This window comes from Pristiophorus japonicus, chromosome 2 (assembly GCF_044704955.1).
Source record: "Pristiophorus japonicus isolate sPriJap1 chromosome 2, sPriJap1.hap1, whole genome shotgun sequence".
Classification (NCBI taxonomy): Eukaryota; Metazoa; Chordata; class Chondrichthyes; family Pristiophoridae; genus Pristiophorus; species Pristiophorus japonicus.
This window is the reverse complement of record NC_091978.1, coordinates 356,893,657-356,920,708: the sequence shown is the minus strand read 5'-3', so window position 1 is coordinate 356,920,708 and position 27,052 is coordinate 356,893,657. Positions and strand designations below refer to the sequence as shown.

Sequence of the window (27,052 nt, the reverse complement as noted above, 5' to 3'; positions counted from 1 at the left end):
GGAACGCCTTTAAATAAGAAAAACTATTTATTCTGATATTTAGACACTAATTAGGTTTGACTCATGGATTTGACTATTGACAGTCTATTGACCAGCTAGGAGACACAGCCACTCAAATGCAGCATTTTATACCGTATTTAATGATTCTAGCAAAAAATAAATAACTTGAGTGTTTCCATATAACAAATACAGACAGGGTCTAAATTGAGAAATTCTATAAAAGAACACCTGCTAACTGATTCCCCGCTATGGAAATCCTTCTTAAAAGCTTGAGGGGGAAGAAATAGAAATTATTCTAGAAGTTTCAGAGACAACGTGCATTTAATAAAAAAAACTGACTGCAGAGATCCAGGTGTAAAATGTCTGGGGAAGAATGGATGAGACCACATTAACCAGTCCATGGTTTAAGTTTTGTATTTTATTAGAGGAAGAAGAAAACCGAAGTGAAATAAAATAAACAAGACTTCAGAAAGTTTTAGTATGTTTGTTCATAACAACTGTGATTTCATTTCAAATGGAGAGAAACTACAACTTTTGATTTAGTTACCTAAATTATCTTACAGGAACCCAGTGACTGATTATTTGAAGTAGTTTATTGTTCAAATACACCAAGTTAAGTTGCAAGCACTTTTATGTCAAATATATACAGAAAAAAGTACAGTAACACAGAACAGTGATTTAAACATTGAAAAGGGACATTTTCTCTAACACTCCAGAAGGGGCTTTGCGAGTCCCCTTCAAACGTTCGCAGCGACATTCAGAACAGGTGTTGTGTGCCTCTTACTCAAAAATAAAAAAGGTACTGGAAAGCAATACATGCCTGGTAAAACTACAACTAATAATGTCATGACTGTTGCATTTGGACCTGCTTATCATACCATTTGTACATCAATATTTCACAGTCTCTGGGTAAAACAAAATGACATGTAACAGCAGGCAAAATCAGAGTGTTGGTACTGAATACCATTTCTCCCCCCATACAGAAACAAAAAGAAAGAGTAATCACCATCAAATTGTGCTCAATGCTCCAGGCATAGGATTGCCTTCATGGCACGTTTGGTCCGTGTTAATGCTATTAAGTTGTGACAAACAGAAGTAATTTTAGAAAAACATTTAAATTATTGTTGCTTTTTCTGTAGCAGGTGAACTGCTGGCGTGGTTGTAGTGTACAATTAAGAACTCTTTACAGAAAATAGTCTGGAGTACGGCGAGTGACGTGAGGCTCTCCACGGCGAGGCGCTGGGTCAAACTGAAGGCTGCACGAGAGGAAAGGAGTTTCACTTAGTACATGAACCAAAGAACATCAAGGTACAGATTTACTTCACGTCAAACACAAAAAATAAGAGCAGAAGTAGGCCATTTGGCCCCTCGACCCCCATTTAATAAGATCATGGCTGATCTGATCTGGAGCTCAGCTCTACTCCCCTGCCCACTCCCCATAACCCTTCACTTCCTACAGCTCATTGGCGCTTTACAATCGCAAAAAGGCAATTACTTAAAAAACAATGAAAAAATCAGAACAACTTCATGCCAGCAAATATGGTCCACACATTAGTTTCAATGAAAGTTGAAAATCAAAAGTCTATTTTATATTCAATGTACTAGTTGGGAAATTTCTGCAATGAAATCTTGTCTTGGTCAGTGTGCTGCACTCAACTCATCAAAAGAGCAGAACAGAAAGGGAAGATCTTCAGAAAAAAAAGCAATTTTAAAATTAGAGTTACAAATATACACAGTTAAAAAAGCAAGGAGATGGTTTTCTGAAATAATACCGGGCCAGTAAGGAAGGAATTACTAAAAAAGTGTGATGAAATAAAATCACAAACAACCCAAACCCATATATTGTGCTGTAGCAACATTCTAGAAGTCAATCTTATCTACTTTAAAACGGCTGGGTTTAAATAGCTTACGATTATTAAAGATGCAACTTCTGAGCATATCAAGTACCCTGTAGACTAGACTTTAAAAGAAGTTGCTCGGCAGGTTTAACAAAGATATTAAGTACAGAGGACTGCAAAGCCAGTCAGAGCACTTACATTAGTATCGGTACTTACATAATCAACATCGCTACTTAATTAAAAATAAAATTGATTCCACAAACCTGAAAAGTTTAAAACTTAGCTTGATAATGTATTTACAAACTGCATACAAGAGCTTTGTTTAAAAAACAATAACCCTAAATTAGACAAACAGGTCAATCTCCCTTCACGAGGTTTCAAGTCATGAGATACATTAGAAACATGAACACGATTCACAAACAAACCTCTGAGAGAAGCTGAGTTATTCAAAAACTACCCACTATGAAAATGCAGATGTGGACTGTTGGTGTGAACTAAAAAGCACCAGATTGCTGATCTTAGTCGGAGCAGCAAGATGGGGGATCCATTTGGCTTCAGCAGCCCTGGACCACGGAAGCCAAAGATTAGCCCTGCCTAGCACATGGGGCAAGGAGAGCAGCTGATCGGGGTGAACTGTCACCTAGCACAAGTCAGTCGTCAAGATTTTTTTTAAAAGGATAAGCATTTGGGCTAACGTATCTTTTGGGGAGGGCAAAGAGAGAGGTGGGTGGGGCGAGAAAGAGAGGGTGGGGGGGGCGGGGGGAGTGAGAGGGAAAGAAGGAAGGGAGAGAGAGGGAAAGATTTGCATCTGGCATGTATGCACCTCCTCTCACTGAAGGTTCCCCAGTCAAAAAGACAAAAGGTAAGCTATTCCCACTCTTGCCCTCCATATTACTCTGTAATTCGCTGCTTAGAGGTGCAGAGGATCTAAAGATGGTTGCTCAATGACATTCTCCCCTTCCCTCCCAGTAAGATCTGGACATGCCTGCTGTTGATCCTATACGAGAACTGAGAGTGTGAACCTCCATCACAAGTATGGAGGAGTCGCTTTCCCATGACTGCTCACATCGTTGGGCCATTGTGCCCATTTTTACTTTATGTTTTGCACAAGTATCTACAGGGCTCAAGGAGTGTTACCAGATATATAGAAGTGTGAAGCTTTTACCAGATGAACATATTAAATCATCTGGTAAAAGCTTCCCAGAAAGATGTTACTGAGAAAGTCTGTTTCATCTTCAAACCAAGCATTTTTTAAGCTTCAGATTTTAGCCAGAACTGGACAGGTTTTACAGTGAAATTAAGATAGTGGTCTAGAATTTCCAGTGGTTCCCCGCCCTGTTTCTCGGCAGTATTGGCCGTTTTGGGCGAGAACCGGGTCGGCGAAAAATTCCCCAGCTGAGTTACACTGGCGGTTTCGAAGTTCCGCCCTGGCGCGATTTTTGGCTGAGCGGTGACGCATAGGTAAGTATTAATTTTTTTTTTAAAACCTCCCTCGGGGATCAGCGGAGCTGGGCGGTAGGTAAGTAGGTCTGCAAGAAAAAGGTAAATGATTGTTTTTTTTACTAATTATTTTCAAAATCTGTGGGGTGATTTAATTTAAAAGTGTCTTGGCAATGTTTGTTGGATTTTTTAAGTTAGGTTTATTGAAAAATTATTTGTATTTTTTTTTGGTGTTTGGTCCAACTCACAACCTCGGTATAGATTTTTAAAATGTTTTGGTCCATTTTCTTTAGGCACTGCCCAATCTAGCCTAAATTGCACTTTCCCACCCAGATTGGGGGTGCAATGCCTGGATTAAAAAAATGTTTTCGGGAAGTTTTCGCCTGCGATAATCTATCCAGCTGTAGCGGTTTTTTGGGCGGCTATCGGGCACTGGCGGACTTTGGGGAAATTCTAGCCGTGTTTTTAATGAATGCAGTCTGAAACAATGTGTCTATGTTAAAATATCCTTAAATTTGGATTCCATTATACTTACAAGGAATACTTCAGCGTGTCATCTAGCTCCATAATAGCGGCCTGGTTACCACAGCGATAACAATAGTTTGGAGCACTGAATATTGTTACCACATTTCGATCATGGCACCAGTTGTATCCCTGGGATCAAACGGAGGAAAGATCTTTAACATCTTGCAAAACAGGATCATTATTCCTCATACAAAAGATGATGCAATAAAATACCCTATTGCAGTAACTGCTCCGTGTTAGCCCACTAAAGGTTTTCAGTTACAGTACCCGAATGATACAGCGATCCTTAAGAGTCCCATGATAACGCTTCTCAAGTCTGCCAAACCAGGTTATGTATATAAAAATATGATTGAGGAATAGAGGGGCTATGAAGAAGTAATGCATTTTTCAATTCAGCTAACCTCCCATAAAATACCAAGATCACACAGGGTACACTTTGTAAATGATAGTGTATCTATACAAACCATCTAAATTACACTACTTTTTGAGAATACTTGCAATTGCCTCAAGGTTAGAAGAACGAGATTCCTATGTGTTTAAAACAGTTTGCTATTACCAGACAGATGTAGCTTGCTTTTCCCACATACAGGCACTACAATGGCAGTATGCATAGATGGATTTCTCAGTCTTACCCATCAATACTTTGCATTATGTACATTTTGTACAAGAAATCCAGTTTATTAAAAGACTTCTAAAATCTAAAGGAAGGATAGTTTACTCCCCTAAAACTCAACTAGTTTGTTTCATGGCTTTAAATTAAACAAATTCACATTTAGAGCTGACAATTGGTCAACAGTATTTATACAGTGGGTTACACAGACCATGAAGAATCGATGTACTGTTCAATAATGACATCTGGTTCTGCAGTCTGATAAAAGCAGCCATTTCCTCTTCCTAAATTCAATGCTAACTCTGGGGCATTACTATCCAAGTTAACTGAACCTTAGCTCTTAAGTTAGGATTACAGAAACCACCAACTATTTTCATTTTATAAAAACACATGTCCTCCTAGTATTGTTACATTTAATGAATAACCCTTAACCACAAGGGTGACTGGAATTTTGCACACCATGGGTTTTCTGGTTAACTATCTGCCCACAACTCTTCAAATTATTTCACTAAGCTTTTATGATTTTTCAGCACCTGAACAGGACTGTGTACCTGTAACACATTAAATATTAGACCAGCTTTAAATTAATTCTAAAACAGAACTTTATCAGTAGGCAAAGATAAAAAGCAAAGTATTGCTGAATATATTTATCTTTTTCAGCCAAAATCAGCCCAAGTATAAATGCTCTCCTGTTTAAGAGTTCAATGCTCAATTAATTCAATTCCTATGATTTCAGCTTTTGACGCAGACTAGCTGCAATTAAATTACGAGGACAATCATCATCAGCTTCACCTTGTTTAAGATACATGGTTTTAGTACAAGTCGATACTGAAATAGGCTAGTCCTGGAAAGGATGTTTTTTTTAAAAAAACAGTAGTTTTTTTTTGGGGGGGGGGGGGTGCAGGATAAATAGAATGCTGACCGACTGAAGTCTTAAAGCAACAGTTCAAACTGTTCCATCCCCCATTTTAGCACACTGTGTAATTGTAGTTTAGGTGCAGTTCCCCTTACCTCCATTACAAGCTGATGAGCCCGAGACACGAGTGTGAGCCCATTTGCATGGTTAAACGTTTCAGAAATGTCTTGTCCAAAAGTGTATCCCGCACCTCGAGGAGAAATTCCCCAACCACCACGATCATCAGGATCCGACCACAGCAGATCGCACATTGGACCCTGAGTGAATAAAACAGTAAGAACAGGACTCATACAGCTACAGTCTTAATCAAATTCTGCTCGTGCATTTGTTCTTCTCCCAGAAGCTGATCAGTAAAATCAGAGCTTTAAAACCTGCATTTTTAAACAGTTGAACAAGATGTCGTTGTGTAACTAAATCTAAATGCAAAAATACATTCAGTTCATATTACAGCTGGAGTATGTTACACTCGAAGCAATTTTCACATCACGAGTGACAAGTTGAAAAATATCAATTTAAAGCTCCCTGATGGCTCAGTTGGTTAAGGCACCAAGTAGTGAGCTATGAACGAGGGTCACAGGTGCAATTCTCATTCTGTTGAGTTAGCTGATCTCAGCCAGTGTGGCATTGGAGTGTCCACTATTGGGTTCAGCACCTCTGAATGAGAGGAAATCGGCCGTTCCTATTCCTAGTGATGACAATCCAGTGAGCTGCTGGAGGACATTGTGTATGGTCATTGAAGATAGGATTAAACTTGGCTGTTTTGTCCTGTATTGGGTGTGTAAAAAAAATTAAAAGCGACACCATTGACACTCAACATGTGTATAATAGCCACTTGGGCAAGTACCAGACAGCACAGAAGAAAGTGCATGCCAACAAGGAGTCAATGCCTTCAGGAAAGGAGGGAGGGAATGTATTGAATGGAAAGTTAAAAGGCAAGAAAACCTGTAGGAAATAAAAGGTATGAACAGAAGCGACAGCACTGCTGTGCAGAGGACCAACTTTTCTCAATAGCTTGACAGAAGAAACCCTAAAGGTCTGGCTGGATATCCTTGGTACTTTTAACGTACATCAATAACTTAAACAAAGGCATCTTAACTTGCAGGTGACACCGAAGTGAAGACAGAACAAATAACCGAGGAACAATGCAATCCGGTTCAAGGGATACAGTGTATGTGTCAGGGATAGGTGCAAAAGTTAATTAAGTTATCGCTGTGCTTAGTTGTAGTATTAAATCAAGACCAATACAGTATCAAGTTACTTTAACAGAGGGGAAAGACTATGTGTCAGAAAATAGGTTACACTGCTGCTGTGCAAAGTATTGGTCAGAGCATGGTGCGCAGTTTTGGACACCGAATCAGAGAAGAGATGTTGTTGCGTTTGAGAGGGTAGAGATGAGCAACAAAGGTGATCCAAATATCAGGAATTTACACTGAGGAAAGGCAAGACAAAAAGAAGGTCTCTAGGTTTTAAAGTTATGAAGGGAATTAAAACTGATCCAAACAAATAGCTCACAGGAGTTAAATATTAAATATAGGCCAAATATACAGCCAAATGGCAATAGATTTCTGGAATAAATTACAAGGGCAGGCCACATAGCAGATACCACAAGTAGGTACACAGCACTGAAGGTTATTACGTTTCAAAGAAAAAAAGTGAATCTTTCACTGTGGTGTTACCGATCTTCTAAAATCTGCAATGCAATAGTTGCCGTTCAACTTAACGTACAGGAAATCCTACTTCAAAATAAGCCTTACGATTGTACTGCACCAGTATAATCCTGGCATGTTTACATCAATCCAACCATTTGCCCATTAGACAATATCTTTAAATGGGATCAGTAATTGATAAATTATTGGACACCGACAATTTGGTTTGACTACACCATACAGCAGAGGGCAATTAGACATGCTCAAATTCAATAAATTACTAAAAGTAAAATAGATGCAAAGCATTTAGATTTTAACAGTATGAAATGGCACATTGTGCAGTGGCAGACACGCTGCAGAGAACACTATTTACAATCTATATTAACAACTTGGAAGAAGGGACTGAGTGTAACGTAGCCAAGTTTGCTGACGATACAAAGATGGGAGGAAAAGCAATGTGTGAGGAGGACACAAAAAAAATCTGCAAAAGGGCACAGACAGGCTAAGTGAGTGGACAAAAATTTGGCAGAAACTGTGAGGTCATGCACTTTGGCAGAAAAAAAATCAAGAGCAAGTTATTATTTAAATGGTGAAAGATTGCAAAATGCCGCAGTACAGCGGGACCTGGGGGTACTTGCGCATGAAACACAAAGGGATCGTATGCAGGTACAGCAAGTGATCAGGAAGCCAATGTTATCTTGGCCTTTATTGCAAAGGGGATGGAGTATAAAAGCAGGGAAGTCTTGCTACAGCTATACAAGGTATTGGTAAGGCCACACATGGAATACTGCATGCAGTTTTGGTTTCCATATTTACGAAAGGATATACTTTTGATTGCTTTGGAGGCAGTTCCGAGAAGGTTCACAAGGTTGATTCCGGAGATGTGGAGGTTGACTTATGAGGAAAGGTTGAGTGGGTTGGGCCTCTACCTCATTGGAATTCAGAAGAATGAAAGGTGATCTTATCGAAACGTATAAGATTATGAGGGGGCTTGACAAGGTGGATGCAGAGAGGATGTTTCCACTGATGGGGGAGACTAGAACTAGAGGGCACGATCTTAGAATAAGGCTTCGCCCATTTAAAACAGAGATGAGGAGAAATTTCTTCTCAGAGGGTTATGGGGAGCAGGCAGGGAAGTGGAGCCGAGTCCATGATCGGATCAGCCATAATCTTATTGAATGGCAGAGCAGGCTCGAGGGGCCATATGGCCTACTCCTGTTCCTATTTCTTTTATTCTTATAACACCACGACAGTCTCTCTCCTTACCTCTTAAAAAATGTAACACTGTCAACTCGCACTTTCTGCACTGACTGTAAAAGCCACCCATTACAATTGTAAGCTGTAAGCACTGGGCCAAAGGCAATCAGGGTGGATCATTTTCTGACCATTCAGAGACCCATAGTGCTCCGACGTTTCACTTTCTTGCACCACTTCAAAAAAAACGATTGCATCAGCGACAACCAGGCAGCATAGCAGGGAGCTCACCTCGTGCGGCACCTCCTGCAGACGATCCAAGGCTCGAATATGATCCAACGTGTCTATGGATGGAGAGAGGCCGCCATGCAGACAGAATATCTGTGGACACCAGATCACCAATAAGTGAAAACAGTATTCATGTGAACAGGGTACACTGAAAAATCCCATAGAGCTGTAAAATACTTTCAAAAAAGTGTACAAAATGCACGACAGACATGGCCTTTAAAGGCTGCAAAATTAATTGCTTTTCCCACACCCTGTTCATGTAATTAATTTGAATTGAAAGTTTGAAATAAGTTGCAGGTGGCATCTATAAAACTTTCAACAGCTCATCTTTTAACGGTCCTTTTTAATCCTTCTTGATTTGACTGTGTTTATAGGAATACAGGAGGAAACAGTGCAATTTCCAGGAAAAGTCACGCCTCCAGGCCGATTTATTCACTAAATAGAAATGGGAGTTGCGAACTATCATGAGACAACTCCAAACGCAGATAATGTTCAGGAGAACCTCGAGTTGAACCCACTTGTGTGGGTAAACTGCCAACCAACTCAGGACAAAGTGCCGGCTGCTCAGTTATGTCCTCCTATTAACTGGTGAGTCAAGAGCTTCAACTCCCTGGTACATGTGCCAGTGTTCAATTAGCACCTTGTCGTGACAGGCAGAAACCTGGTCTTGCTTGTTTGCCCTGTCCTTGGACTCACTGATTTGCCATGCACTACTAGCTGTTGCCGTTTCTTTTTTCCTATTAGAAGGCTTCACATTTAAATTTGCTCATTAACAAAATATGGCCAAAATTGAGAGTCATGGCAGGAACCTGGCGACTTGAATATCACCAAGGATGACAACAGAGGCTTGTAACAGCACCCATCTTCTCTTCCTGGCTGCCACTGTAAATGATACCCTCTCATTAGGTACTGGCTCTCTTCCCTTCAAAACACCAATCCCCAACTCAAAAAACCTACTTTGAAATCAAGTCCTTGAAAACAAGTGCCCCATCTCCAACCATCCTTTCTTCTTTAGTCCTTGAATAACACCTTCCAAATCCGTGCCCCTCCTTTGCTGCAACTCCATGTTTGAATTCCTCCAATCAGAGTGCCTACTTCCACCTCTATAACATACCTTGCTTCTACTCATATGCTGCTGAAACCCCCACGCATGTCTTTGCCAACCCAAGATCCGATTATTCCAATGCTTTCCCATCATCCACCTTCCATAAGTTTCAAACTTTGCTGTCTATATCCTATGTGGCACCAAGTCCCGCTCACATAACCATCCGAGCTAACTTACATAGGCTCCCGGTTCCACAATGCCTCCAATTTGAAATTCTCATCCTTGTGTTTAAAGTCCTTTATGGGCTTGTCCCTCTTGGTCTCTGTAACCTCCTCCAGCCCTACACTCCCCCGCCCCCCCCCCCCCCCCCCGAACTATCAGGTCTCCTGTGCATTCTCCTCACTGAGTCATATCTTCAGGTACCTAGGCCCCAAGCTTTGGAATTTCCTCCCTAAACCTTGCCACCTCTTAAGACCACTCTTCAATATGTCCTTCTTTTGCTCAGTGCCTATTTTTAATCTGATTAAGCCTCTACGAATCGCCTTGAGATTTTCTACGTTAAATGCGCTATATAAATCTAAGTGTTTTAAGGACTGCAATAGGCTAAAATCCATAGATATTCACCTGCTCTAAAGCAAATAGAGCTTACAAGAACTGTTTTCTGATGATAAAAATTATCTGCACCCTTCCTAGGAATTAGTTACCCTGTACTGCTTAATAATTAGATACACCAGAACAGTCGATAACTATTTACTCTATTAAAATGGTCAGGATAAAATATAGCGTCTAAAATTAAGAAACATTTTAGGGGAATGGTATATCAAGCAGTAGTACCGAACTGATTCCCTTGCTCAGTGTCAGCTATGGCTCAGTGGGTAGCACACTTGCCTCTGAGTCAGAAGGCTGTAGGTTCAAGTCCCACTCCAGGAACTTGAGCATATAAATCTAGGCTGACACTCTAGTGCAGTGCTAAGGTAGTGCTGGGCTATCAGAAATTAATGTCTTTCAGATGAGACGTTAAACCGAGGCCCCATCTGCACTCTCAGGTGGACGTATAAGATCGCATAGCACTATTTCAAAGAAGAGCAGGGGAGTTATCCCTGGTGTCCTGGCCAATCCCTCAATCAACGTCACAAAAACAGATTATCTGGTCATTATCACATTGCTGTTTGGCTGCAGCGTTTCGGTGGCCTTGAAAGATGCTATATAAATGCAAGTCTTTCTATTTCTTTATTTAGTTAGCAAGGACAGGAGGCACTGAACCTGATGGCAGGTCTCGAGACTCCCATGAAAATCTACACCACTTGAATTATTTGTATTGGAATATGCTACTGTCAGTAGGAGAAAAGCACATCTGATGTCCACAGCACTCAATGTAAAAGTGCCTCAAGTCAGAGCATTGAGCAGGTTTTGAATACAGGGAAACCACTTCATGAAAGCCTAAGAAAAATGGAAATAAATAAGAAAACATTCTACTCACTTGACCATCCACTAAGGCTGTCAAAGGGAGATAATCGAACAGATCTGTAAAGTACTTCCAAACACTCGCATTTCCATATTTCCGTAGGCATTCGTCATAAAACCCATACACTTGTGTGATCTGTCTACTTTCGTGGTTCCCTCGTAATAGTGTAATACGTTCCCGATAACGAACCTGCATTTAAAGAAATGTCTCAATTAATTCAGAAATGTTCCGAATGGCTGCATGTTAGACCAAGGTATAACTGAATCCAAGTAAGTTTTATCAGTACTTATTAGTAGAAGTAATGCTGCAGCTGTACAAAGCCCTAGTAAGACCACACCTGTAGCACTGGGAGCAGTTTTGGGCACGACACTTTAGGAAGGATATATTAGCCTTGGAGGGAGTGCAGCATAGGTTTACATGAATGATACCCGGACTCCAGGTTAAGTTATGAGGAGAGATTATACAAACTAGGGTTGTATTCCCTGGAATGTAGAAGGTTAAGTGGTGATTTGATCGAAGTTTTCAAGATATTATGGGTAACTGATACGGTAGAAACTATTTTTGCTGGTTGGAGAGTCTAGGACTCGGGGGCATAGTCTAAAAATTAGAGCCAGACCTTTCAGGAGTGAAATTAGGAAACACTTCTACATACAAAGGGGGGTAGAAGTTTGGAACTCTCTTCCATATACGGCAATTCACACCAGATCAATTGTTCGTTTTAACTCTGAGATTGATAGGTTTTTGTTAACCAAAGGTATTCAGAGATATGGGCCAAATGTGGATATATGGGGTCCAAGTTTCTGCTCTCTAAGAACGGCGCACCTCCATAAGGTGCGCCGACTTTCTGGAATAAAAAGGGCGGCGAAAACTTACCTTGTGATTCTGCAAGTTCAAGGGCGGAGCCAGGTCCCTGCACTGAAAACAATGCCGGGACCTCTGCACATGAGCGCTAGAGTGTGCGCGCATGTGCAGTAGCTCCTCGCCCCCGAGGCTGTGTGGGAGGGGCCCGAAGCACGCCGCCTCTAGCCCTGGCCAAATGGGCTCCCCAGGCCTCAGGCCTCCCTCTCTCCCGTTCAGCCGGTCCTCCTCCTCCCTTCCTCCACGTCATCGGCGGGGTGGGCCCTGCCCGGAGTCTTCGCGGCAGCCAGGCATCTGCATTGGCAGCAGGGCACTTTCAGCCCACCCCCTCCCCTCCTCCCCTCCTCTCCTCTCCCTTCCCTTCCCTTCCCCCTCCTCCCTCCACTCCTTCTCCTCGCTCTCCCTCCCTCCCATCTCCTCCTCCTCCTTCTCTCTCCCCCTTCCCCGAAACACTGAAAGAGGCAGACAGACAGACAGAGAGAGAGAGAGAGAGAGAAAGAGACAGAGAAAGAGAGAGAGAGAGAGAGACAGACACTGACAGAGAGAGACAGACATACACGGGGGGGGGGGGGGGGGGGCCCTTCCCAGCACGCTGTTGGAGGGCTCCCGGTGCTGCAGTAGGTGAGTAGAAACTTCATTTTTTATTTATTGATTGATTTTTTATTACTTTTTTTCTTTAAAATTTTTTTTTGATTGATTTATTGGTTGATTTATTTATCATTATTATTGATGATGGCTCTTTATTTGTAAAAGTGAAGTGTTTAATGTTTGTAAACTCTGCCCCCCACCCCCACCCCACCCCACCCCAATCCCTTGGTTTTTCTGAGCGTACAAAAATCTACACTTACTCCATTCTAAGTTAGTTTGGAATAAGTTTTCGCTGCCTAAACTTGCAAAACAGGCTTAAGTGGCTGGACACATTCCCCCTTTGAAAAAAAAAATCTGTTCCTATTCTAACCCACTAGAACTGGAGCAAACTAAATGCCGAGAATTGCAATTTCTAAGATGCTCCATTCTAAACTAGTTGCTCCAAAAAAAAGGAGCAACTCAGGCCAAAACTGGAGTTGGGTCACAGATCAGGCATGATCTTATTGAGGCTCGGGGGGGCTAAATGGCAGACTCTTGTTCCTGTATTTCAAACAAGTGTGAGAATTTGCCAGGCGAGCACTCACCATGTACAAAATGCATAACATAAAGCAGCCTACTACAAGCATGGAAAGGAAATATCATACCTTTAGTGCTACAAGTAGTGTGACAGTTTCAACCGAGTAGTAACCTCTGTCAACGTAATCTCCCATGAAAAGGTAATTGGTGTCTGGAGATTTGCCCCCAATTCTAAACAGCTCCATGAGATCATGAAACTGTCCATGGACATCACCACACACTGTAACGGGACAACGCACCTCCTGTACATTTGACTCTTTTGTAAGAATTTCTTTAGCCTGCAGAAGCAAAAAGCAAGGAAGTTTAAGTTACTAAAGTCAGGAAGACTCAATGGAGTTATAAACAGTCCTATGTTAACGCTAATTATTACATCACACAAATACTTCCTCTTGCACATCTCAAAGGACCACAATCTAAAGCAACTTGCTATTCCAATGAGATCTTAAGAGGACGATGCTTGGTGTATTTCCACTTCTGTGGAATCTAGTAAACACAGTAAAATCTAGTAAAATGGAAAAAATAGCTGGTGGTGACATCAGAATATTCACTTTTGAGCACGCATGAGGCGTACAGCCAACATGAGTGACACCAAAAGCATCTGGTCATCCAATATACACCAGTGTTCATCAAGACAGTGGTTTGATGATTCGATTTTGTAACTCTCCAGTAAGTTAGCTGGATGAAATCAACACAGTACCATTTAGCTACTATACATCAACAACAGGCAACAAATAGGAACTATTCCAGAACTTACACCAGATTTTAAAAATAATCTGGAGGTATGGTATATTAAATTCTTCGCTAGTTGCCTGTTCCCCAATATTATCCCTCAAGGGGACAATTAGAAGATGTGCAAGAGCAGGCCAGTGAGTTAGTCTCTTCTGTGCAGCTCCCTCCAGCAACACAGTAAGGCAGGCAGGCAGGGGCGGGGAAAGTATGTGACCCTGCTCCTTTCATTATATAGCACAAGATGTTGCTGATCCAACAAGCCATCACACTTAAAGCAGCATTTTGTATTGGGGCATTAGTGCTGGGGAAAAATGAAAAACTTCCCATTTAAGGAATCTAGGTCCAGTTAGGTGCAGCGTAAAGCTCCTTGCACTCCATCCAAGCAATATGCATCAGCGGAACCTCACTCCACTGCACTGATATTTTTTCCATTTCCTAAACCAGACGTCCTGTGGCTCGAGGAGAAATGTTCCATCATGGGTGGTTTAGGCTGGAGACTGCGCTAGTCCATTTTGTACGGTAGATATAGATGAAGTACATTAAGCTCATTCATCCAAAAAGACCCAAAACAGCATCCAGCTGTTTCTTAAATAACAGTCACCAGGGTCTTTGCCTCCATTACTCCATTCCATGTGCTAATCATCCTGTGTGAAAATGTTCCTTATATCAGTCCGAAATTTACTGGTGTACCTGGTCCTGTTCTGGTTTGAAGTAATGTTCTAGAGTTACCTTTCTATACTGGGTATCACATTACACCTCGATACAGTCATCATTCAAGGTCTTTCAAGGATAAAACGGCAGGGAATTGGGATTAAAAAGGCACAGCTGTCATGGACAAGATGATGGCAGGGAAGACTTGATGGGCCGAATGGCTTACTCCCAGTCTTAAAAGCTCAAGTTGCTCTAATCTTTACTCAACTTGTTGAACTTGAGAGATCAGCAGACCATTCCACCTGTCTGGGTTGGATTTGAAACCAATATCCAGAGCTGAAAGGCCATTGTTGAAACCACCGTACCAAACCGATGCACCATCCTTATTTATATACATAATGACCTGCACAACACATATTGCCTGTATGTCACGAAGATTTCAGTGAAGCATCAGGGCGCGGATGTTAAATTTTGCTCTCTGCCCATACAACATTAGGGTAAAATATGGGCAAGCACAACGGCAATATGCCTGACTGAGATCAGTTAACTGCGTTTAGATTGGGGTAAACTAGTTGCAGGGGCAGGAGCAATTCGAGGTGATGGATTAAAGGTACTGCACTCTCCATGGCTCAGCTGTGTAAGGCAGTAAGCAGCAGAGCCTGTGTATTCAGACTGCTTGCCTGACATCCAATCTTGGATGAACAACAATTTCCTCCAGCTAAAAAACATTGGGAAAACCAAAGCCATTGTCTTTGGCCCCGGCACAAAGTCCATACCCTTGCCACTGATTCCAGCCCGCCTTTAGGGCTGAACAAAACTGTTTGCAACCTATGCCTCCTATCTAACCCCAAGCTCAGCCTCCGACCCCATATCCTCTTCGTCACAAAGGCTACCTCCTTGTTATCTCTAACATCACCTGCCTCTGCCCTAACTCATCTGCTGCTGAAATCATCATCCATGCTTTTATCACCTCCAGATTTGATTATTCCCAAACTCTCCTGGCCGACTTCCCATCATCTGCCCTCCGTAAACTTCAGACCACCAAAAACTCTGTTGCCCATATTCTATTCTGTTCACCACCCTTGTCCTCGTTGCCTTACATTGGCTCTTGGCTCCCCACAGCCTCTATTTAACATTTTCATCCTCGTGTTTGAATCCCTTTATGACCTTGAGCTGCACGCTTAGATGGGGCTAGAACACCATAGTGCTAATTGTCCAATCCACACTTCCTCAGAGTGTAGGGCCAGTGAATTTAATGAAATTAACCCCTCCTAGCCTTACTCTCACTGGGCCATGGTATACAGGTACGAGCAGTCATCCACTACCTCACCCAAGTGATCATTTTACATGTGCGAGCATAGAAGGGGAGGGTGTTGGCAGTCTATCTGAACACGGCGAATCATGCCAAGCTTGTGATCTAGGCCTCAACCAATGTCCACACATGCACATCCCAGTGATTCCTGAATAGAATTGGGAACACTGACCAACTTTTTCAGTTTCTAGCCCAGATTAATTACTGCCTGTGATCAGTTATCTCAGCCGAGACTGGTCATTGAATCCAGGAACATCTGGTCTGTATGACTTGGCACTACACCACAGGGAATGAGGGAGTCTAGGTATGAAAATATCACATGCCCATATTTCACTTTACTGAACCCCCACTGATAACACAATGACCACTATCCCATCAATTCTGCATACTCTGACTGAGGGAGTGAAAGTTCCTAGACAGATCCAAGATTGTCAAGTGAGGTTTTGGGTGGTCTGAATCCAGTTCCAATAAACAGGATTCCATAGCACAAGCTGCCCATAACTCAAGATTAATTGCCAAGCTTGGTAATTGGGGCAAGGAGCAAATGTCACTCTCATGAAGGCAGGGATACACTTCATGATTGTGATCAACAAGAGAGCTGTACCCTACACAACCCACACAATGCAACCCAGGAGCTCTGATGGAGACACTGTAGAAAATGTTCACCCTGCCTCACAGCACCTCTTCAGCTTGAAAAGCACAAAATGTTCGTCAAAATATGAACTGGAAGTGCTTTCAAAAATAAACATAACCCCCAAATTATAAGTGAACAACTCTAGAAAGCTCAAAAGGTTCATCAATTCTATTTAAGATCCATCCAGATGTGCTCTCATTTCTGGGCACTGTTATAAAAGGAACACACAAGATGCCATCCTTGTACAGGTGAAGTTTATTCCTCTCCATATCAGAATGCCTGACACGGAATTAATTTTCAAACTTCCCCCTCTGCCAACATAAAGTAAATGCAATTAGACGAACTCGACCTGATTTACACTCGATATGGGGAGAGGATCAAATTTGGAGCAGTCAAATACATTCATGTGAAAAGAAATGCATCATTGGCCTCCATTTTCACCAACCCCATAAATACTCAAACTCTGCACACAACGATGGATTCACCCCATAGCAACCCCATCAGTGAAGTGCCTTTGAGCCGTTCCAACCTGGCTGTAATACCAGGGCTGATATGAAATAGGGCCCATCAGAAGCTCGGTACAAACCTGCTCTAGTCCTCCTGTGATATATACCACACACAACATTAATTTGATTCGACTGTTGCCTTATTTGATGTATTCAGCATCTAAGTTTTCTCTGAACAGAAGCATATATAACACGTTGAAATGTAAATGATACTGGTATGTCCACAGCAACAGTGTCAGGCAGGGGTGTTTACCTAGACTGTGCAATGTCTCAAATGCTCACTCACTGCAGTTACGCGACAAGCACAGGAGCTTTATTTAGGGATAAAGGGATCAGTTGCCAGCCAATGTTGGGGGCCACCATTCAATCTACACAGCCCCTTCACCTCCCACTCCAGTTATGCAACAAGCACAGGAACTTTATTTAGGGATAGTATCAGGGTCAATTAGTCAAGGTTATGGGAAGCAGACAGGGAAGTGGAGTTGAGGCCAAGATCAGATCAGCCATAATCTTATTGAATGGCGGAGCAGGCTCGAGGGGCCAAATGGCCTACTCCTGCTCCTATTTTTTATGTTCTTATGGACCATATAAAGTCATCTTTCAGCTATAACCAGACAATCAGCTCCCTGGAATCAATTGAAAAGTACCTGTAACCTGTCAGTAATGACATGAGTAAACCATGTTCCCCGAAAAATGTAAACAAATTAACTGCACATATGACTGCCTGTTTTTTAGCTACAGCAGGCTACACTAAACGCTTCCAGCTGCCCAGGACTTATTTTTAGAAGGGGTGTTTGTCCATGTTTCAGGCAAGAGTTGAGAGAAGATCTCATGCTGTGTCCTGAAGGGATACAATAAAAAGACCACATTGAGAATGGTATGATTTACAAGCCCTGCAATTACAAGATCTAAAATTGCTACTGTGTGTGCAGCTTTAAATAGCAGTTTAAAAACTAGCAGGAACCCGTACTATTGCAGCAGTGCTTCAGAGTTGACTAAACTTGTTTTTGCTTGGAGTGGAATGCGGCGATTCTAAAACAATGCAGTCAAACCAAAATCAAACAAAGCTTCAAAGCAGTCAGGATACTAAGTTCGAGAATTTCGGTGTTGATACACACGGATGTATTCCTCAAGTCAATGTGGTTTTGCTGTAGGTATACCCCTCCAGGATTTTACTGATTGGCATGTGAAAGAAGCAGTTGCAGCAGGTGAAAACCATAATATTAAATAGGTCCTTAGCAGGTCTGTATCTGCAGCTGAACACAAGAACATAACAAATAGGAGCAGGAGTAGGCCATTCGGCCCCTCGAGCCTGCTCCGCCATTCAGTAAGATCATGGCTGATCTGATCTTGGCCTCAACTCCACTTCCCATATTGCTTGATTCCCCTGGAGTCCAGAAATCTATATCTCAACCTTGAATATATGCAATGACTCAGCAAGTGCAGACATTTGGGGTAGAGAATTCCAAAGATTCACAACCCTCAGTAGCTTGGATGATGTGGAATCGGTATGGGTGGAGCTGCGGAATACCAAGGGGCAGAAAACGCTAGTGGGAGTTGTCTACAGACCACCAAACAGTAGTAGTAAGGTTGGGGACAGCATCAAACAAGAAATAAAGGATGCATGCAATAAAGATACAGCAGTTATCATGGGTGGCTTTAATCTACATATTGATTGGGCTAACCAAACTGGTAGCAATGCGGTGGAGGAGGATTTCCTGGAGTGTATTAGGGATGGTTTTCGAGGCCAATATGTCGAGGAACCAACTAGAGAGCTGGCCAGCCTAGACTGGGTGATGTGTAATGAGAAAGGACTAATTAGCAATCTTGTTGTGCGAGACCACTTGGGGAAGAGTGACCATAACATGGTAGAATTCTTTATTAGGATGGAGAGTGACACAGTTAATTCAGAAACTAGGGTCCTGAACTAAGGGAAAGGTAATTTCGATGGTATGAGACCTGAATTGGCTAGGGTAGACTGGCAAATGATACTTAAAGGGTTGACGGTGGATAAGTAATGGCAAACATTTAAAGATCACATGGATGAACTTCAGCAATTGTACATCCCTGTCTGGAGTAAAAATAAAACGGGGAAGGTGGCTCAACCGTGGCTAACAAGAGAAATTAAGGATAGTGTTAAATCCAAGGAAGAGGCATATAAATTGGCCAGAAAAAGCAGCAAACCCGAGGACTGGGAGAAATTTAGAATTCAGCAGAGGAGGACAAAGGGTTTAATTAAGAGGGGGAAAAGAGAGTACGAGAAGAAGCTTACCGGGAACATAAAAACTGACTGCAAAAGCTTCTATAGATATGTGAAGAGAAAAAGATTAGTGAAGACAAACGTAGGTCCCTTGCAGTCGGATTCAGGTGAATTTATAATGGGGAACAAAGAAATGGCAGACCAATTGAACAAATATTTTGGTTCTGTCTTCACGAAGGCCGATAAATCCCCGGGGCCCTAGAAATAGTGGATGCATTGGTGATCATTTTCCAACAGTCTATCGACTCGGGATCAGTTCCTATGGACTGGAGCGTAGCTAATGTAACACCACTTTTTAAAAAAGGGAGGGCGAGAAGGCGGGTAATTATAGATCGGTTAGCCTGACATCAGTGGTGGGGAAAATGTTGGAATCAATTATTAAGGATGAAATAGCAGCGCATTTGGAAAGCAGTGACAGGATCGGTCCAAGTCAGCATGGATTTATGAAGGGGAAATCATACTTGACAAATCTTCTGGAATTTTTTGAGGATGTAACTAGTAGAGTGGACAAGGGAGAACCAGTGGATGTGGTGTATTTGGACTTTCAAAAGGCTTTTGACAAGGTCCCACACAAGAGATTGGTGTGCAAAATCAAAGCACATGGTATTGGGGGTAATATACTGACGTGGATAGAGAATTGGTTGGCAGACAGGAAGCAGAGAGTCGGGATAAACGGGTCCTTTTCGGAATGGGAGGCAGTGACTAGTGGGGTGCCACAGGACTCAGTGCTGGGACCCCAGCTCTTTACATTATACATCAATGATTTGGATGAAGGAATTGAGTGTAATATCTTCAAGTTTGCAGATGACACTAAACTGGGTGGCAGTGTGAGCTGTGAGGGGGACGCTAAGACTGCAGGGTGACTTAGACAGGTTAAGTGAGTGGGCAAATGCATGGCAGATGCAGTATAATGTGGATAAATGTGAGGTTATCCACTTTGGGGGCAAAAACGCCAAGACAGAACATTATCTGAATGGTGGCAGATTAGGAAAAGAGGAGGTGCAACGAGACCTGGGTGTCATGGTTCATCAATCATTGAAAGTTGGCATACAGGTGCAGCAGGCGGTAAAGAAGGCAAATGGTATGTTGGCCTTTATAGCTAGGAGACTTGAATATAGGAGCAGGGAGGTCTTACTGCAGTTGTACAGGGCCTTGGTGAGGCCTCACCTGGAATAGTGTGTTCAATTTTGGTCTCCTAATCTGAGGAAGGAAGTTCTTGCTATTGAGGGAGTGCAGCGAAGGTTCACCAGACTGATTCCCGGGATGGCCGGACTGACATATTAGAAGAGACTGGATCAACTGGGCCTTTATACATTGGAGTTTAGAAGGATGAGGGGATCTCTCAGAAACATACAAGATTCTGACGGGACAGGACAGGTTAGATGCGGGTAGATTGTTCCCGATGTTGGGGAAGTCCAGGGGACATAGTCTTATGATAAGGGGTAGGCCATTTAGGACTGAGATGAGGAGAAACTTCTTCACTCAGAGTTGTTAACCTGTGGAATTCCTTGTCGCAGAGAGTTGTTGATGCCAGTTCATTGGATGTATTCAAGAGTGAGTTAGCTATGGCCCTTACAGCTAAAGGGATCAAGGGGTACTGAGGGAATGATCAGCCATGATCTTATCGAATGGTGGTGCAGGCTCGAAGGGCCGAATGGCCTACTCCTGCACCTATTTTCTATGTTTCTAAGAAGTTTCTCCTCATCTCAGTCTTAAATGGCCAACCCCCTTATCCTGAGACTATGCCCCCCAGTTCTAGACTCTCCATCCAGCATCTACCCTGTCAATCCCCCTTAAAATCTTATATGCTTCAATGAGATCACCTCTCATTCTTCTAAACTCCAGAGAGTATAGGCCCAATCTACTCAATTTCTCCTTATCGGACAAGTCTCTCATCCCAGGAATCAATTTAGTGAACCTTTGTTATATCACATAGTATAAAGGGAGTATTCACATCGGTCAAAACAAACTGCATAATTCTTCAACAAAGCAAATTTAGTTGTCGAATAAAAATGTATCAAACAGGGTCAAAGAGCTGACGGTCAGCTATTGGGAGTTAGGATGATAACAATCATGCTCTGCTCTACCCGTCTGTATCATGATTCTTGCTAATATTTTTATTGTTATACAATTTCTCTTCCACACCCCCACCCCCACCCCAGAGAATACAGCAAGAAATAGTGCCTTCTGGTTTAATAGTTATCTGGGTCAATCAACAAAGCAGTTTTCACCATCAGAAATATCCTGTACAATGCAGTGCTATTTAAATTTTATGTTGGACTCTTAGTGAGTTATTTTTTCCTGGAAGAAGAGGCCCACTTTCCTGGTACTGAATTGGTAACAAGGCTCAGTTATAGTCTGCTCAATGGACTAAGTATTTTCCTAAAAAAAGGTCACAAAGGGAAAGCATTTTCTTTAAAAATATTTTTGTTGCCAAATATCAGCTTCTCATTACAGTGCCTCCTGATTATAAATAAATACTGGCTGCAAATGCATTGTCTAAAGACCAAAAATGGGCGTCAACCCAGTCATGCCATATGATACCACACCCCAGATCCCAGATGATTGACAAGTAAGCTGAACAAAGCAGTGAGGAGTTACCATCCCAACAGTGACATGCATTTTACGGCTATTGTCTTTAGCTGCAGGTTATTGGGATGAATTTAATGTAAAAGCATGGGACAGTAAACGTTGAGAAAACGCACTGCACAATAAACATCCAGACACACGGATTAAGATTAAGCTTCTGCGGCAAAAAAATTATTGACATCACCCAGTCTTTTACTAGAAACTGTACAGTCCTCGCTCAGACCAAAAAGTCACAATACTATATGCCACTGCATCCTGGAGTGATAGTTTGCACACGTCGTTTTCAACATGACAGGCTACTCATCTCAGTCATGCCGATCAGAGACGGGGGATTAGCTTTTCTGCCCATTGACATAAAAAGGCATCATTGTCCGATGCCTTCTCAGGTGAGGGGATTTAAACCAGCGAGTGCTGAGCACAGAACTGCAGAGTGCTGGAAGCAGATCATGGAGCCATTGGCTTGGTAGTGGGCAGTAAACGACCTATGCAGAACTCCGATCTACTTTAAATATTAACATAGCATAGAGTATTGCACATCGGTCAAAACAAATTGCATAATTCTTCAGCAAACCAAATTTAGTTGTCAAATAAAAATGTATCAAAAGACAAAACAGAACAATGTAGCACAGAGATGGGCTTATTCATACAGCCAATATCCAGTCCAGCACAGCCTAGATTTGAAGGTACCACGACAGGCTTGCAAGAGAGCATAACCAGGAGAACCAAATAGAAAAAACTAGGGATAAAAGCTCCCCCAAACCAATGAAACAAGTATGGGAGAAGGGGAAGCACTGGTCAAAGAGAAATAACTGATAAAACAGGCTGCACTTCAACATCCACATGAATACTTGCTGTTACAGTAACTGGGAAACTACTTTGGCTGTTTCTCGCAGATAGCACCGAGACTTTCTTAGAAAATACAGTCAGGGGATTGGCGAAAACATCGGTCCTTTCACCTTTGGGTCTGAATCCTGCCCAGACTAATCGCATGAAGTGTTCCTTGCCAGACGCAAGGTTCTACATGGGCTATCTCAACTTCGTTCCCAATAATTAGTGCCTATGGCACAAAACTACCCAGCATTTGGCACAATTCGCTTTCGCATCTGGGTCCCAACTAACATTTTGCTCCTTCCATCCCTCCTTCAATAGCTATAGTTTATAGTCAGGCTTATCGTTACAAAACATTCCACCAATGAATGATTTTGAGTGATTCAGTGGACGGAAAATAAAAGGTCAAATCAATAACAGAAAAAACAAGAAACTAGATATACAAGGTAAATGAAACCCTAAACAAATAAAAATTACAAATCACATGGCTTCAAAAACAAATCACCTTTAACATTCCATAGTGCTTAATAGAAACCAGAAAAATTACACTCATTTGAGCTTTTAAGCTACAGCAATTCCATTCCATTGTTACAATCTCAATATGAAGGGAACAATGATTCATACTGATAAATATAGCAAATGCTAAAATCCTCCATTATAACCTTTGGTAGCAAAAAGGCAAATCAATGTTCGACTGTCTAATTGACTTTCTACCATCAGTTACACATTTCTGTTAAGAAAAGGAAAAGTTGTGTGAACACTATGCAAGAAAGGTGCACTTCAATATAACAGCACGATGATGCAAGAGATAGCATTAATCCTTAAATCTTTAAAAATCACTGGCTACGCCTCAACTACAGTATTCTGTCCAATTCTGGGCACCACACTTTAGATGCACAGAAGATTTACCAGAATAGTACCAGGGATGAGGGACTTCAGTTATTTGGAGAGACGAGAGAAACTAGGATTATTCTTCTTGGAGCAGAGAAGGTTAAGGAGAGATTTAATAGAGATGTTCAAAATTATTGGTAAAAGAACCAGAGGGGGAGATGAGGAGAATCATAGAAATTTACAACACCGAAGGAGGCCATTTCAGCACATCGTGTCCACGCCGGCCAACAAAGAGCTATCCAGCTTCATCCCACTTTCCAGCTCTTGGTCCGTAGTCCTGTAGGTTACGGCACTTCAAGTGCACATTCAAGTACTTTTTAAATGTGGTGAGGCTTTCTGCCTCTACCATCCTTTCAGGCAGCGAGTTCCAGACCCCCACCACCCTCTGGATGAAAAAGTCTCCCTCAAATCCCCTCTAAATCTCCTACCAATTACTTTAACTCTACGCCCCCTGGTTATTGACCCCTCTGTTGAGAAATAGGTCCTTCCTATCCACTCCATCTAGGCCCCTCATAATTTTATAAACCTTAGTAATGGTCTCCCCTCAGCCTCCTCTGTTCCAAAGAAAACATCCCCAGATTATCCAATCTTTCCTCATTGCTAAAATTCTCAGTCCAAGTAACATCCTCGTAAATCTCCTCTGTACCCTCTCTAGTGCAATCACGTCTTTCCTGTAATGTGGTGACCAGAACTGCACGCAGTACTCTAGCTGTGGCCTAACTAGTGTTTTATACAATTCAAGTATAACCTCCTTGCTCTTGCATTCTATGACTCGGCTAATAAAGGCAAGTATTCCATATGCCTTCTTCACCACCTTATATACCAGTCCTGCTACCTTCAGGGATCTGTGGAAATGCACTCCAAGGTTGCTTTATCCCCTCTACAGTTCTGAGTGTCCTACCATGTATTGTGTATTCCCTTGCCTTGTTAGCCCACCCCAACTGCATTACCTCGCATTTCTACAGATTGAACTTCATTTGCCACTGTTCTGCCCACCTGACCAGTTCATTGATATCTTCCTGCAGTCTACAGCTTTCTTCTTCATTATCAACCACACTGCCAATTGTTGTATCATCTGTAAACTTCTTAAACACACCCCTACATTGAAGTCTGATGTATACCACAAAAAGCAAGGGGCTAGTATGGAGCCCTGTGGAACCCCACTGGAAACAGCCTTCCAGTCACAAAAGCACCCATCAACCATTACTCTTTGTTACCTGCCTGAGCCAATTTTGGATCCACCTTGCCACGTTGCCTTGGATCCCATGGGCTTTTACTTTCGTGACCCGTCTGCCATGTAGGACCTTATCAACAGCCTTGCTAAAATCCATACACTATATCAATTGCTCTACCCTCATCGATACGGCCTCAAAAAATTCGATCAAGTCAGTCAGGCACAACCTTCCCTTAACAAATCCATGCTGACTGTCCTTGATTAATCAGTGTCTTTCGAAATGAAGAATTATGCCATCCCTTAGAATTTTTTCCAATAATTTTCCCATCACCAAGGTTAGTCTGACTGGCCTGTAATTACTCAGTCTATCCTTTTCTCCCTTTTTAAACAACGGTACAACATCAGCAGTCCTCCAGCACCACACCTGTAGCCAGAGAGGATTGGAAAATGATGGTCAGAGCCTCTGCTATTTCCTATTTTGCTTCTCTTGACAGCCTGGGATACATTCACTTTCGTAAAAGCTAAATCCAATACTTCCTCATTCACTTATGACAGATACCGAGGGCTCAACACTCCTCCTCCCCGATTGCAATGTCTGCATCGCCCCTCTCTTGTGAAAACAGATGTAAAGTATTCATTAAGAACGATACCCACGTGTTCCACCTCAACACACAGCTTACCTTTATGGTCTCTAATAGGCCCTACATCTTTGGGTTTTCCTTGCCAAAATGTTTTCATGCTCTCTCTTTGCTTTCCTAATTTTAACCTGTACTTTCTACAATTCTTTCTGCAGTATTGAGCCCTCGGTATCTGTCATAAGCCTCCCCTTTTTTCTTTATTCTACCCTGTATGCAGGGGCTTTAGATTTGTTCATCCCACTCTTTTTCTTTAAGGGAACATACTTGTTCTGAACCCTCACAATCTCCTCCTCGACTGCCTCCCACTACTCTGACACCGATTTACCTTCCAAGTAGCTGTTTCCAGTCCAATTTGGCTAAATCACATCTCAGCTTAGTAAAGTTGTTTTTTCCCTAATTGAGAACTTTTATTCCTGGTCTATCTTTGTCCATAACTACGCTGAATCAAACTGAATTCTGATCACGAATTAATTTTTAAAAAAAAATTAAATCAGTGTAATCTGGAATGTGCTGCCTGAAAGGGTGGTGGAAGCAGATTGAAGTTACTTTCAAAAGAGAATTGGATATATATTTAAAAAGGCAAACATTTACAGGGCGATGGGGAAAAAGCAGGGGGACAAATTAGGTAGATCTCCCAAAGAGCCAGTACAGGTTTGATAGCTTAAATAGCCTCCTTCTGTGCTGTATCACCCCATGATTGATAAAAATCATAGAATGGTTACAGCCATTCAGCCCGTCGAGTCTGAGCCAGCTCTCTGCAAGAGCACTTCAGCTTGTCCCGTAGCACTGCAATATTTTTTCCTTTTTATACTCAAAATAGATTTCCAAGACTTTTTAAAATAAAAAGTTAATAAGCAGGTATGGGAGAGAAAAAAAAATCAAGGGATGACTGCATTGGTGTTTGTGCACAGCAAATCTCCTGCAAATGGAAGAAACATTAAACAAAGGAGATGCAGACATCGAAGTGCAGCATTGTTGATGCCAGTTCATTGGATATATTCAAGAGGGAGTTAGATACGGCTCTTACGGTGAAAGGGATCAAAGGGTATGGAGAGAAAGTAGGAAAGGGGTACTGGTGAATGATCAGCCATGATACTGAATGGCGGTGCAGGTTCGAAGGGCCGAATAGCCTACTCCTGCACCTATTTTCTATGTAATCAGCAGGCAGAACGTGGGCCGGGTCCTGCGGGGTTAAAGGTCCAGCTCGGCCTCTCCCTTTCGGTCCGCCTCTGGCCCGGCAATGACGTCACGCCGGAAGTGCCGGTCGCAATGTGGGTTGGGGGGGGGGCGCAGGCGGCTATAAGGGCCCATTATTTGGCAGCCGGAACCGGCAGCGCCGCGCCGCGCCGCCCGGTGGCGCACTATTGGGCAGGGACAAACGCGGCCTATCGGCGGGGTGGCGGCCCGTGGCACTGCGGCTCCTTCTCTCTCCCCTCACACACACTTTGACACCGGTCGGCTGAAGCTTGGGCCTCGATTTATTCCCCTCCCCCCTCTCTCTCAATTAGCCGCCCGCTCACCTTCTCACACAGAGTCCGCACTTTGTTCTCGTTCAGTTGCTTGCACTCGTTCAGCTGCTCGATCCATTGGTCCAGCTCCTTGGTGAACGCCTTGTTGTCCATAGCGTGTATATATATATAAAAATGTTTTTATTAATAAATTAAGTTACATGGACTCGGAAAGCCCTGACGAGCTCGGCGCCGTGCCTCGCTGTGTGTGTGTGTGAGAGAAGAGAGAACTGGCGCGCGAGGGCGTGGTGCGCGCACGACACGCCACGTAAAACTGCGCTCTCATGCGCGCGTGCGCGGCTCAGTGCGAGGCGTACGCGCTCCCGCTGCCGTCGGTTGGCAG

General features: G+C 42.6%; 1 protein-coding gene across 1 annotated transcript; it reads right to left on the bottom strand.

Moving 5' to 3' along the window:
• Positions 1-573: 573 nt before the first annotated feature.
• Positions 574-27,052, bottom strand: ppp2cb (protein phosphatase 2, catalytic subunit, beta isozyme). The gene is made up of 7 exons (XM_070872542.1): positions 26,722-27,052; positions 13,058-13,267; positions 10,983-11,156; positions 8,461-8,550; positions 5,425-5,586; positions 3,814-3,932; positions 574-1,256 (listed from the first exon to the last, which is right to left on the bottom strand). The coding sequence occupies exons 1-7, from the start codon at positions 26,821-26,823 to the stop codon at positions 1,184-1,186; spliced, it is 930 nt and encodes a 309-aa protein (XP_070728643.1). The 5' UTR covers positions 26,824-27,052; the 3' UTR covers positions 574-1,183.

Bases quoted from the DNA above. Each gene is read 5' to 3' on its own strand.
- ppp2cb (XM_070872542.1), bottom strand. From the start codon at position 26,823: ATGGACAACAAGGCGTTCACCAAGGAGCTGGACCAATGGATCGAGCAG. The intron at 8,551-10,982 runs GTGAGTAGAATG...TGGTGTCCACAG, and splicing joins CAGCCTTAGTGGATGGTCAA to ATATTCTGTCTGCATGGCGG. The intron at 3,933-5,424 runs GTAAGGGGAACT...GTTTGATCCCAG, and splicing joins CTCATCAGCTTGTAATGGAG to GGATACAACTGGTGCCATGA.